Source organism: Cherax quadricarinatus, chromosome 55 (assembly GCF_038502225.1).
Source record: "Cherax quadricarinatus isolate ZL_2023a chromosome 55, ASM3850222v1, whole genome shotgun sequence".
Classification (NCBI taxonomy): Eukaryota; Metazoa; Arthropoda; class Malacostraca; order Decapoda; family Parastacidae; genus Cherax; species Cherax quadricarinatus.
In genome coordinates, this window is record NC_091346.1 from 14200722 (window position 1) to 14215367 (window position 14646).

The 14646-nt window shown below is 52.0% G+C and overlaps 1 protein-coding gene across 15 annotated transcripts in view; it reads left to right on the plus strand.

Moving 5' to 3' along the window:
- LOC128699018 (uncharacterized) overlaps positions 1-14646 on the plus strand; it is a 657033-nt gene that overhangs the window by 496602 nt on the left and 145785 nt on the right. For all 15 annotated transcript variants that reach the window (XM_070096843.1, XM_070096846.1, XM_070096852.1 and 12 more), the window contains one exon: positions 2965-3160. In XM_070096843.1, coding sequence (XP_069952944.1) covers positions 2965-3160 — 196 coding nt within the window. The remainder of the gene's footprint in view (positions 1-2964; positions 3161-14646) is intronic.

Consider the following 14646-nt stretch of genomic DNA (forward strand, 5'->3'; position numbering starts at 1 on the left):
CATGTTGGTACCCGAGCCATGTTTGATGCCTGATCTCACAGGAAATAAATGGACAGATGTAGACAAAGGCTGGTATAATGAACTTACTCTACAAAGTAACTTCATGAGTTATGTCCAGAGGTATGTCCTTGTGAAATGACAGGCCCGGTGGGCCCCACAGAGGAGAAACAAGTTATGCTGCGTTCTGCAGGACGTAAATTTTTTGACCTCCTTCAACACGAATATCTGGTGATTGGAATTTGGGCACACGCTTATAGGCCATAACTACCTGTTGATAGGTGTTCGTGCGTTCCTCTCCGTGAAGCTTGTGGAGCTTAGTTGAATGTTCAACAAATTTTAACAATTTGCTGACGGCGAGGTCTTTCCACTTTAGTTACGGCTTTTGTATAATTACCATTGTGCCTGTGGGGATCTCGAGGAACTTTTACGAGAGCCTTTTGTCATTATTTACTTAATGAAATTGTTAACCAGATGCCGGTTATGTTAACTTGGTATGATCGTATTTTTGTCTCCTGGATTTTGTTCATGTTGGTAGTTTTGTTAATTTTATCATTGGTCTTCTCTTGTACTTTTTTAAATGCCAAGAACACTGAATGATGTACACAGTTAGGAAGTATTTCTTCAGTCATAGAGTTGTCAGGCCGTGGAGTAGCCTAGACAGTGACGCAGTGGAGGCGGGAACCATACATAGTTTTAAGATGAGGTTTGATAAAGCTCGTGGAGCAGGGAGAGAGAGAGAGGACCTAGTAGCAACCGGTGAAGAGGCGGGGCCAGGAGCTAAGACTCGGCCCCTGCAACCACAAATAGGTGAGTACAGTGAAGAGAGTTCAAGTATCAGAAGTTCCCACACTGCCACAGTGAGAGAATAAAGTGTACTCGCTCACACGGGACAACAATCCGGTGTTCAGTTAATATTCATTCGAAACGGTTTGTGTTGAATTAAATTATGCAGATTATAGCTGCAGCGGTGTGAATTGAACCGCTTACATATACAAGATTTTGTTTATTTTTTTTAATTTGCAACGCTTATATTGCGAACACGTTGCAAAAATAAATGACCTTTGGTGATGGAGAGTGTGGGGTGGGTGGGACCGAGTGGGTGGGTCTGTGAAGGGAAGAGCAGGGTGGGTTAGATCAGGGTGGGGTAAGTTGAGGTAGAGTTAACTGGGGTGGGGCTGTTAGAGGTGGAATAGCCGTCACTGTGATGGAAGGAAGAGGCTGGTCAGTGTTGTGGTTGAAGCTACATAATTACCCTTCAGGGTGAGAGCAGAAAAGTGGACCAGCAGAGTATGTCTTATTGTGGATATTAATGTTTTGCACATTTTTGTTTGATTATTCTATTGGTAGCGCACTCAGCTGACACTGAGGTCCGTGGGTCGATCCCTGGCACGGCTGGAAACATTAGGACGTGTTTCCTTAAGACACCTGCTGTCCATGGTCACCCGTCAGTAAAATAAGTACCTGGGTGTTAGTGGACTGGTGTGGGTCCCATCCTGGGACAACAGACCTAATCTGTGGGAATTGCTCTGCATAACAAGCGGCTTTCTATATAGTAGTATAACAGCTAGGCATGTATACCTTTTACATGTACTTGTAAAAATCAAGATTATTATTATTATTATTATTATTATTATTATTATTATTATTATTATTATTACCTAGCCACGTCCCTCAGCCTAGCCAAGTCCCTGAACATTGCTACTCCTCCTAGCCTAAAACAGAATCATCTACACCCCTGGCTGCCTTCAAGAGAGAGCTGGACAGATACCTAAAGTCAGTGCCGGATCAGCCGGGCTGTGGCTCGTACGTCGGACTGCGTGCGGCCAGCAGTAACAGCCTAGTTGATCAGGCCCTGATCCATCGGGAGGCCTGGTCGTGGACCGGGCCGCGGGGGCGTTGATCCCCGGAATAACCTCCAGGTAACCTCCAGGTAACCCCTCAAAAACCCGTACCTTAAAAGGATTCGGCAGAATGTACATTGAAAGGGTAGCAGATGACACAGCGATCTATACTGATACTGTGTCTGACTCTTTTGGGTTATCCCAGGTTCTCTACACATATGCTGCTATGTATGTTAATTCTATGTAACTGTATTTATGTATACCTGAATAAACTTATTTACTTATGCTAGATCAGTTGTTCCTTCTTCCTTAAGAAGCGTTGCTACGAGACGATTATCGGTATATTAAGAATAGATCACTCTCACCCTGGAACATGCACCTGCCTTGCAAGGAATCCTGCTCCTCTCTGTGCAACTTAGTGTGCCATCCTGAGGTGTTGATTGCAACACGAAAGGCCTGGAGCTATCATTTAACTCCCCCTGTGGTTATTTTCCATCAATGCATGTATTAAAGTTCATTAGGAACTAATGCTGCACTCTGTACTGCTCCTTTTGCTTACATCGAGGGAGAGGTTTATCTGTGTTGAGTTTTAATAGTGCCTGGACGTGGTTTGTGTTGGCTGGACGTGGTTTGTGTTGTGCAACGAGTGACCTTTTGCTTCCACTGATCTGTAAACTCTCCACACCCACACCACCTGGTCATGGACCGGGCCGCGGGGGCGTTGATCCCCGGAATAACCTCCAGGTAACCTCCAGGTAACCACGCGTCGACCACAAACTACACAACTACTATATTCTTGCCACGACCTTAGCTAATCACCCAGCTGGTAAACTTATCAACGAGCCACGCCCTAACTAACCCCTTTCCAAACTAACAATGCTCTCAACTAATTAATCCCTAACTAACCAGGTTACAGGTAAATTAATCGCGCCCACGCTAAGAGTGTTCACTAAAACCACGCCTCTAACTCCTTGTCACACTAACCACGCCACTAACTCCTTGTCACACTAACCACGCCTCTAACTCCTTGTCACACTAACCACGCCTCTAACTCCTTGTCACACTAACCACGCCTCTAACCACGTGTCCCCACTAACTATGCATTTATTTGGTCTACCCACAGCCGAGCCAGAGAAGGAAAGATGGTCCTGCAACAGGTCTCTGACCCTCTCTCCCCACGCCCCGCCCACCATCGTCACCTCTCCAGGCTTCCCCGCCCACTACCCGCCCACCCGCACCTGCCACACCATCCTCACCGCCCCACCCACCGCCCACGTCGTCATACAGTTTGACGCCTTCGTTCTGGAGTCCCACCCAACGTGAGTACTGCTCTCTCTCTCTCTCTCTCTCTCTCTCTCTCTCTCTCTCTCATGCATATTTCTATTCCAGAAATGTCTTACCTTACCTTTGAAGAGCTTCGAGAGTTTGATTACTCTCGGAGCCCGGCCATGGGCCAGGCTCGTCTGGTGCTTGCCTGGTCAACCAGGCTGTTGCTGCTGGAAGCCTGCTTTTCCATGCTTCTGTATTTTATCCTATTTATTTGCATCCAGGAGGAATAATGTTGCAGATATTTTATCTTCTTTTCTAGAGATATATCCTCTGCTCTAGAAATATATCCTCTGCTCTAGAAATATATCCTCTGCTCTAGAGATATATCCTCTGCTCTAGAAATATATCCTCTGCTCTAGAAATATATCCTCTGCTCTAGAAATATATCCTCTGCTCTAGAAATATATCATCTGCTCTAGAAATATATCCTCTGCTCTAGAAATATATCCTCTGCTCTAGAAATATATCCTCTGCTCTAGAGATATATCCTCTGCTCTAGAGATATATTCTCTGTTCTAGAAATATATCCTCTGCTCTAGAAATATATCCTCTGCTCTAGAGATATATCCTCTGCTCTAGAAATATATCCTCTGCTCTAGAAATATATCCTCTGCTCTAGAAATATATCCTCTGCTCTAGAGATATATCCTCTGCTCTAGAAATATATCCTCTGCTCTAGAAATATATCCTCTGCTCTAGAAATATATCCTCTGCTCTAGAAATATATCCTCTGCTCTAGAGATATATCCTCTGCTCTAGAAATATATCATCTGCTCTAGAAATATATCCTCTGCTCTAGAAATATATCCTCTGTTCTAGAAATATATCCTCTGCTCTAGAAATATATCCTCTGCTCTAGAGATATATCCTCTGCTCTAGAAATATATCCTCTGCTCTAGAAATATATCCTCTGCTCTAGAAATATATCCTCTGTTCTAGAAATATCTCTTGAAATATATCACTTGTATTACGAATATGTCTTCTTGTCCTAGGAATATGACATTTGTGCTGGGAATATCTCTGTCCTAGGAATATCTGTACTGGGAATATCGCATTTCTCTTAAGAATATCGCTTATCAGAGGATATTCTAGTCTAGGTATCTCGTCAGTTATCGTAACAGCTTATCAGAGGATATTCTAGTCTAGGTATCTCGTCAGTTATCGTAACAGCTTATCAGAGGTTATTCTAGTCTAGGTATCTCGTCAGTTATCGTAACAGCTTATCAGAGGATATTCTAGTCTAGGTATCTCGTCAGTTATCGTAACAGCTTATCAGAGGATATTCTTGTCTAGGTATCTCGTCAGTTATCGTAACAGCTTATCAGAGGTTATTCTAGTCCAGGTATCTCGTCAGTTATCGTAACAGCTTATCAGAGGATATTCTAGTCCAAGTATCTCGTCAATTATGTGGCATCTCAATAGCGCTTTTTCTATCACATCCGGATGACTACAAACCAACGTAATAAAAGTTGAGGCGCCTGTACATGGTTCTTGTTATCTCACTGATATTACTATTTTCATCTGAAAAATAGGTTCAGATTATTCCCTTAAAGGGGTTCATAAATTATGCTCCTAATGGGGGCTCATAAATTATGCTCCTGGAGTTTACCTGGAGAGAGTTCCGGGGGTCAACGCCCCCGCGGCCCGGTCTGTGACCAGGCCTCCTGGTGGATCAGAGCCTGATCAACCAGGCTGTTGCTGCTGGGGATTCATAAATTAATCCCTTAATGGGGTTCATAAATATATTAATGACCTCAGATTAAACCTCCTAAACAGGATAGATAATGCAGGAATAAGAACTATCAGACACACAACAAAGATCATTGTATAATAATAATAATAATAATAATAATAATAATAATAATTAATATTATTATTATTATTATTATTATTATTATTATTAGTGTGTAGAAAAGTTCGGAAAAAATAGCTGGGCTTAATGTTTAAGAGACGGAAGATATTTAACATTACTGGCAGAGAATATAATGTTTAGTGGTTCAGTGCTGCAGTTGTGGCAGCAGGAGGGTTCCGTCCCTTGTGGCAGCAGGGGGTTCCCGTCCCTTGTGGCAGCAGGGGGTTCCCGTCCCTTGTGGCAGCAGGGGGTTCCCGTCCCTTGTGGCAGCAGGGGGTTCCCGTCCCTTGTGGCAGCAGGGGGTTCCCGTCCCTTGTGGCAGCAAGAGGGTCCCATCCCATGTGGCAGCAGGAGGGTTCCGTCCCTTGTGGCAGCAGGAGGGTTCCGTCCCTTGTGGCAGCAGGAGGGTCCCGTCCCTTGTGGCAGCAGGAGGGTCCCATCCCTTGTGGCAGCAGGAGGGTCCCGTCCCTTGTGGCAGCAGGAGGTTCCCGTCTCTTGTGGCACCAGGAGGTTCCCGTCCCTTGTGGCAGCAGGATGGTTCCGTCCCTTGTGACAGCAGGAGGTTCCCGTCCCTTGTGGCAGCAGGAGGGTTACGTCCCTTGTGGCAGAAGGAGGTTCCCGTCCCTTGTGGCAGCAGGAGGTTTACGTCCCTTGTGGCAGCAGGATGGTTCCGTCCCTTGTGGCAGCAGGAGGTTCCCGTCCCTTGTGGCAGCAGGAGGGTTACGTCCCTTGTGGCAGCAGGAGGTTCATGTCCCTTGTGGCAGCAGGAGGGTTACGTCCCTTGTGGCAGCAGGAGGGTTACGTCCCTTGTGGCAGCAGGAGGTTCCCGTCCCTTGTGGCAGCAGGAGGGTTCCGTCCCTTGTGGCAGCAGGAGGTTCCCGTCCCTTGTGGCAGCAGGAGGGTTCCGTCCCTTGTGGCAGCAGGAGGGTTCCGTCCCTTGTGGCAGCAGGAGGGTTCCGTCCCTTGTGGCAGCAGGGGGTTCCCGTCCCTTGTGGCAGCAGGAGGGTTACGTCCCTTGTGGCAGCAGGAGGGTTCCGTCCCTTGTGGCAGCAGGAGGTTCCCGTCCCTTGTGGCAGCAGGAGGGTTCCGTCCCTTGTGGCAGCAGGAGGGTTCCGTCCCTTGTGGCAGCAGGAGGGTTCCGTCCCTTGTGGCAGCAGGGGGTTCCCGTCCCTTGTGGCAGCAGGAGGGTTACGTCCCTTGTGGCAGCAGGAGGGTTCCGTCCCTTGTGACAGCAGGAGGTTCCCGTCCCTTGTGGCAGCAGGAGGGTTCCGTCCCTTGTGACAGCAGGAGGTTCCCGTCCCTTGTGGCAGCAGGAGGGTTCCGTCCCTTGTGGCAGCAGGAGGGTTCCGTCCCTTGTGGCAGCAGGGGGTTCCCGTCCCTTGTGGCAGCAGGAGGGTTACGTCCCTTGTGGCAGCAGGAGGGTTCCGTCCCTTGTGGCAGCAGGAGGTTCCCGTCCCTTGTGGCAGCAGGAGGGTTACGTCCCTTGTGGCAGCAGGGGGTTCCCGTCCCTTGTGGCAGCAGGAGGGTTACGTCCCTTGTGACAGCAGGAGGGTCCCATCCCATGTGGCAGCAAGAGGGTCCCATCCCTTGTGGCAGTAGGAGGGTTACGTCCCTTGTGGCAGTAGGAGGGTTCCGTCCCTTGTGGCAGCAGGAGGGTTCCGTCCCTTGTGGCAGCAGGAGGGTTCCGTCCCTTGTGGCAGCAGGGGGTTCCCGTCCCTTGTGGCAGCAGGAGGGTTACGTCCCTTGTGGCAGCAGGAGGGTTCCGTCCCTTGTGGCAGCAGGAGGTTCCCGTCCCTTGTGGCAGCAGGAGGGTTCCGTCCCTTGTGGCAGCAGGAGGGTTCCGTCCCTTGTGGCAGCAGGAGGTTCCCGTCCCTTGTGGCAGCAGGAGGGTTCCGTCCCTTGTGAGAGCAGGAGGTTCCCGTCCCTTGTGGCAGCAGGAGGGTTCCGTCCCTTGTGACAGCAGGAGGTTCCCGTCCCTTGTGGCAACAGGAGGATTCCGTCCCTTGTGGCAGCAGGATGGTCCCATCCCTTGTGGCAGCAGGAGGGTCCCGTCCCTCGTGGCAGCAGGATGGTCCCGTCCCTTGTGGCAGCAGGAGGGTTACGTCCCTTGTGGCAGCAGGAGGTTCCCGTCCCTTGTGCCAGCAGGAGGGTCCCATCCCTTGTGGCAGCAGGAGGGTCCCATCCCTTGTGGCAGTAGGAGGGTTACGTCCCTTGTGGCAGCAGGAGGGTCCCGTCGCTTGTAGCAGCAGGAGGGTCCCATCCCATGTGGCAGCAAGAGGGTCCCATCCCTTGTAGCAGTAGGAGGGTTACGTCCCTGTGGCAGCAGGAGGGTCCCGTCCCATGTGGCAGCAGGAGGGTCCCATCCTATTTGGCAGCAGGAGGGTCCCGTCCCTTGTGGCAGTAAGAGGGTTATGTCCCTTGTGGCAGCAGGAGGGTCCCATCCCTTGTGGCAGCAGGAGGGTTCCACCCCTTGTGGCAGTAGGAGGGTTACGTCCCTTGTGGCAGCAGGAGGGTCCCGTCCCTTTTGCCAGCAGGAGGGTCCCATCCCATGTGGCAGTAGGAGGGTCCCATCCCTTGTGGCAGTAGGAGGGTTACGTCCCCTGTGGCAGCAGGAGGGTCCCGTCCCTTGTGGCAGCAGGATGGTCCCGTCCCTTGTGGCAGCAGGAGGGTCCCGTCCCTTGTGGCAGCAGGAGGGTTACGTCCCTTGTGACAGCAGGAGGTTCCCGTTCCTTGTGGCCTTGTGGCAGCAGGATGGTCCCGTCCCTTGTGGCAGCAGGAGGGTCCCGTCCCTTGTGGCAGCAGGAGGGTTACGTCCCTTGTGACAGCAGGAGGTTCCCGTTCCTTGTGGCCTTGTGGCAGCAGGAGGGTCCCATCCCTTGTGACAGCAGGAGGGTCCCATCCCTTGTGACAGCAGGAGGGTCCCATCCCTTGTGGCAGCAGGAGGGTCCCATCCCTTGTGGCAGCAGGAGGGTCCCATCCCTTGTGGCAGCAGGAGGGTCCCATCCCTTGTGACAGCAGGAGGGTCCCATCCCTTGTGGCAGCAGGAGGGTCCCATCCCTTGTGGCAGTAGGAGGGTTACGTCCCTTGTGGCAGCAGGAGGGTCCCGTCCCATGTGGCAGCAGGAGGGTCCCGTCCCTTATGGCAGTAGGAGGGTTACGTCCCTTGTGGCAGCAGGAGGGTCCCATTCCTTGTGGCAGCAGGAGGTTCCCATCCCATGTGGCAGCAGGAGGGTCCCGTCCCTTGTGGCAGTAGGAGGGTCCCATCCCATGTGGCAGCAGGAGGGTCCCGTCCCTTGTGGCAGCAGGAGGGTCCCATCCCTTGTGGCAGCAGGAGGGTTACGTCCCTTGTGGCAGCAGGAGGGTCCCGTCCTTTGTGGCAGCAGGAGGGTCCCATCCCATGTGGCAGCAGGAGGGTCCCATCCCTTGTGGCAGTAGGAGGGTTACGTCCCTTGTGGCAGCAGGAGGGTCCCATCCCATGTGGCAGCAGGAGGGTCCCGTCCCTTGTGGCAGCAGGAGGGTTACGTACCTTGTGGCAGCAGGAGGGTTACGTCGCTTGTGGCAGCAGGAGGGTCCCGTCCCTTGTGGCAGCAGGAGGGTCCCATCCCATGTGGCAGCAGGAGGGTCCCATCCCTTGTGGCAGTAGGAGGGGTCCCATGCCTTGCCTGGGTGGCTGGGTTGTAGTTCCCTATCTGCCTGGGTGGCTGGGTTGTAGTTCCCTATCTGCCTGGGTGGCTGGGTTGTAGTTCCCTATCTGCCTGGGTGACTGGGTTGTAGTTTACAGTCTGCCTGGGTGACTGGGTTGCAGTTTCCAGTCTGCCTGGGTAGCTGGGTTGTAGTTCCCAGTCTGCCTGGGTGACTGGGTTGTAGTTTCCAGTCTGCCTGTGTGACTGGGTTGTAGTTTTCAGTCTGCCTGGGTGACTGGGTTGTAGTTTCCAGTCTGCCTGGGTAGCTGGGTTGTAATTCCCAGTCTGCCTGGGTGACTGGGTTGTAGTTCCCAGTCTGCCTGGGTAGCTGGGTTGTAGTTCCCAGTCTGCCTGGGTAGCTGGGTTTTAGTTCCCAGTCTGCCTGGGTAGCTGGGTTTTAGTTTCCAGTCTGCCTGGGTAGTTGGGTTGTAGTTCACAGTCTGCCTGGGTAGCTGGGTTGTAGTTCCCAGTCTGCCTGGGTAGCTGGGTTGTAGTTCCCAGTCTGCTTGGGTAGCTGGGTTGTAGTTCCCAGTCTGCTTGGGTAGCTGGGTTGTAGTTCCCAGTCTGCCTGGGTAGCTGGGTTGTAGTTCCCAGTCTGCCTGGGTGGCTGGGTTGTAGTTCCCAGTCTACCTGGGTGGCTGGGTTGTAGTTCCCAGTCTACCTGGGTGGCTGGGTTGTAGTTCCCAGTCTGCCTGGGTGGCTGGGTTGTAGTTCCCAGTCTGCCTGGGTGGCTGGGTTGTAGTTTCCAGTCTGCCTGGGTGACTGGGTTGTAGTTTTCAGTCTGCCTGGGTGACTGGGTTGTAGTTTCCAGTCTGCCTGGGTAGCTGGGTTGTAATTCCCAGTCTGCCTGGGTGACTGGGTTGTAGTTCCCAGTCTGCCTGGGTAGCTGGGTTGTAGTTCCCAGTCTGCCTGGGTAGCTGGGTTTTAGTTCCCAGTCTGCCTGGGTAGCTGGGTTTTAGTTTCCAGTCTGCCTGGGTAGTTGGGTTGTAGTTCACAGTCTGCCTGGGTAGCTGGGTTGTAGTTCCCAGTCTGCCTGAGTAGCTGGGTTGTAGTTCCCAGTCTGCCTGGGTAGCTGGGTTGTAGTTCCCAGTCTACCTTGGTGGCTGGGTTGTAGTTCCCAGTCTGCCTGGGTAGCTGGGTTGTAGTTCCCAGTCTACCTGGGTGGCTGGGTTGTAGTTCCCAGTCTACCTGGGTGGCTGGGTTGTAGTTCCCAGTCTACCTGGGTGGCTGGGTTGTAGTTCCCAGTCTGCCTGGGTGGCTGGGTTGTAGTTCCCAGTCTGCCTGGGTGGCTGGGTTGTAGTTCCCAGTCTGCCTGGGTGGCTGGGTTGTAGTTCCCAGTCTGCCTGGGTGGCTGGGTTGTAGTTCCCAGTCTTCCTGGGTGGCTGGGTTGTAGTTCCCAGTCTGCCTGGGTGGCTGGGTTGTAGTTCCCAGTCTGCCTGGGTGGCTGGGCTGTAGTTCCCAGTCTGCCTGGGTGGCTGGGTTGTAGTTCCCAGTCTGCCTGGGTGGCTGGGTTGTAGTTCCCAGTCTTCCTGGGTGGCTGGGTTGTAGTTCCCAGTCTGCCTGGGTGGCTGGGTTGTAGTTCCCAGTCTTCCTGGGTGGCTGGGTTGTAGTTCCCAGTCTGCCTGGGTGGCTGGGTTGTAGTTCCCAGTCTTCCTGGGTGGCTGGGTTGTAGTTCCCAGTCTTCCTGGGTGGCTGGGTTGTAGTTCCCAGTCTTCCTGGGTGGCTGGGTTGTAGTTCCCAGTCTGCCTGGGTGGCTGGGTTGTAGTTCCCAGTCTTCCTGGGTGGCTGGGTTGTAGTTCCCAGTCTTCCTGGGTGGCTGGGTTGTAGTTCCCAGTCTTCCTGGGTGGCTGGGTTGTAGTTCCCAGTCTTCCTGGGTGGCTGGGTTGGAAAAATCATGAGAATCATAGGGGCATACAGCGCCTGGTGCCAGGCAATCAGGTTCCATCAAACGAAGGGGAGATCAGGTCTAATTTCTTGGATTAAAGTCCCCTCAGAGGCGTAAAGGACCCCTCTTTGAGGGGACACGTAGCAGAACACCTTTTAATTGGAAGAACGTCTCGCTGTAAGAAGAATATTTTCATTTTTTTTTTTTTAAGTTGACCCTATTGCTGTCGGTGTTACGACCTTCAACAATAAATTCATAATTAGCCGGTTATGGATGTTCATTACCGTCAACATGTCGCACCACTGAACAGGCACCTACAGTCAGTACCTGACCAGCCGGGCTATGGTTCGTACGTCAGTTTGCGTGCGGCCAGCAGAAACAACTTGGTTGATCAGACTCTGATCCACCACGAGGCCTGGTCTCAGACCGGGCCGCGGGGGCGTTGATCCCCGAAACCCTCTCCAGGTATACTCCAGGTATACCACACGGCCAATACCTAGTTAGTCAGTGTCTGAGCTTAGAGACGGAGGTCACTAATTCTCTTAAATGGAACGATGTGAGGTAGCACACCACAACAGCATCGTCACTATGGTAGCACCACCACAGCAGCATCGTCACTATGGTAGCACCACCACAGTAGCATCGTCACTATGGTAGCACCACCACAGCAGCATCGTCACTATGGTAGCACCACCACAGCAGCATCGTCACTATGGTAGCACCACCACAGTAGCATCGTCACTATGGTAGCACCACCACAACAGCATCGTCACTATGGTAGCACCACCACAGCAGCATCGTCACTATCGTAGCACCACCACAGCAGCATCGTCACTGTGGTAGCACCACCACAGCAGCATCGTCACTATGGTAGCACCACCACAACAGCATCGTCACTGTGGTAGCACCACCACAGCAGCATCGTCACTATGGTAGCACACCACAACAGCATCGTCACTATGGTAGCACCACCACAACAGCATCGTCACTATGGTAGCACCACCACAGCAGCATCGTCACTGTGGTAGCACCACCACAGCAGCATCGTCACTATGGTAGCACCACCACAGCAGCATCGTCACTGTGGTAGCACCACCACAGCAGCATCGTCACTATGGTAGCACACCACAACAGCATCGTCACTATGGTAGCACCACCACAACAGCATCGTCACTATGGTAGCACCACCACAGCAGCATCGTCACTATGGTAGCACCACCACAGCAGCATCGTCACTGTGGTAGCACCACCACAGCAGCATCGTCACTATGGTAGCACCACCACAACAGCATCGTCACTATGGTAGCACCACCACAGCAGCATCGTCACTATGGTAGCACCACCACAGCAGCATCGTCACTATGGTAGCACCACCACAGCAGCATCGTCACTATGGTAGCACCACCACAGCAGCATCGTCACTATGGTAGCACCACCACAGCAGCATCGTCACTATGGTAGCACCACCACAGCAGCATCGTCACTATGGTAGCACCACCACAGCAGCATCGTCACTATGGTAGCACCACCACAGCAGCATCGTCACTATGGTAGCACCACCACAACAGCATCGTCACTATGGTAGCACCACCACAGCAGCATCGTCACTATGGTAGCACCACCACAGCAGCATCGTCACTATGGTAGCACCACCACAGCAGCATCGTCACTATGGTAGCACCACCACAACAGCATCGTCACTATGATAGCACCACCACAGCAGCATCGTCACTATGGTAGCACCACCACAGCAGCATCGTCACTATGGTAGCACCACCACAACAGCATCGTCACTATGGTAGCACCACCACAGCAGCATCGTCACTATGGTAGCACCACCACAGCAGCATCGTCACTATGTAGCACCACCACAGCAGCATCGCCACTATGGTAGCACCACCACAGCAGCATCGTCACTATGGTAGCACCACCACAGCAGCATCGTCACTATGGTAGCACCACCACAGCAGCATCGTCACTATGGTAGCACCACCACAACAATATCGTCACTATGGTAGCACCACCACAGCAGCATCGTCACTATGGTAGCACCACCACAGCAGCATCGTCACTATGGTAGCACCACCACAGCAGCATCGTCACTATGGTAGCACCACCACAGCAGCATCGTCACTATGGTAGCACCACCACAACAGCATCGTCACTATGGTAGCACCACCACAGCAGCATCGTCACTATGGTAGCACCACCACAGCAGCATCGTCACTATGGTAGCACCACCACAACAGCATCGTCACTATGGTAGCACCACCACAGCAGCATCGTCACTGTGGTAGCACCACCACAGCAGCATCGTCACTGTGGTAGCACCACCACAGCAGCATCGTCACTGTGGTTGCACCACAGCAGCATCGTCACTATGGTAGCACCACCACAGCAGCATCGTCACTATGGTAGCACCACCACAGCAGCATCGTCACTATGGTAGCACCACCACAGCAGCATCGTCACTATGGTAGCACCACCACAGCAGCATCGTCACTATGGTAGCACCACCACAGCAGCATCGTCACTATGTAGCACCACCACAGCAGCATCGTCACTATGTAGCACCACAGCAGCATCGTCACTATGGTAGCACCACCACAGCAGCATCGTCACTATGGTAGCACCACCACAGCAGCATCGTCACTATGGTAGCACCACCACAGCAGCATCGTCACTATGGTAGCACCACCACAGTAGCATCGTCACTATGGTAGCACCACCACAGCAGCATCGTCACTATGGTAGCACCACCACAGCAGCATCGTCACTATGGTAGCACCACCACAGCAGCATCGTCACTATGGTAGCACCACCACAGCAGCATCGTCACTATGGTAGCACCACCACAGTAGCATCGTCACTATGGTAGCACCACCACAGCAGCATCGTCACTATTGTAGCACCACCACAGCAGCATCGTCACTATGGTAGCACTACCACTGCAGAAATAGCGCCACTACCGCAACACCTTTCCCACCACTACACACTGTGAGGGTTACTCGTTTCCCACTTTTTTAAATTTTAATAACAGCTAGCAGGAAGTTAGTCTTGTCGACTTTTCTATTAGGGAGAGTAGTGAGAGAGAGAGAGAGAGAGAGAGAGAGAGAGAGAGAGAGAGAGAGAGAGAGAGAGAGAGAGAGAGAGAGAGAGAGAGAGAGAGAGAGAGAGAGAGAGAGAACGAGACACAGAAAGCGACAAGTGCCTTACTCAGGCTACTTTTAATTAAGCAGACATTGCAGCAGATCCTTCACCACAAGAGAGAGAGAGATGTTGGTCTCCATCTTGAGTATAGGGACCAGTGTTTCCATGATCCATGGCAGATGTGTACTCTTCTTTTTCATTAGGATAATTTTGGTCCTTCCTGCCATGATCGTTACTTCCATGGTCGTTATTACCATGGCCGTCACTGTCATGATCGTTACTACCATGGTCATCACTACCACAGGCATCCAGGTCCAGGTATTCTCCAGGTCTCACTATGGTCGTCACTACCATGGTCGTCACTACCATGGGCGTTACTACCATGGTCGTCACTACCATGGTCGTCACTACCATAGGCGTCCAGGTCCAGGTATTCTCCAGGCCTCACTATGGTCGTCACTACCATGCGAGCGCTACCATGGGCGTTACTATGATGAACCTCAACTCCTCACAGAATTATAAACTTAAAAAAAATTGTTTTTATATCTTTCATCTCGCTGTTTTAAATAATTCAGGTATAAATACATTTGCATTAATTATGCAGCCGTGCCTCTGATCTGCGCTGCCTCGCTGCCCTCAGTGTATATTACGCGCACTAATAGAATAAACACGTATAACAGGGCCCCATGAGACAGGGAATTATTAGTGTCAGAGTTAGAGGCGGGGAGAGGAGCTATGGTTCGGCCTTGTTCACTCCCAATACGATGAATCAATAATGTTTCAAAACCGAAACGCAGTCAAATGTTCCAAGTATTTGCTCACACGTCTTGAACCACAAGAAGAACAAATCAGTGAAAATAAACATACGTTCCTCCAAGTTTTAATTTTGTAGGCGAAGCGGAGCTGG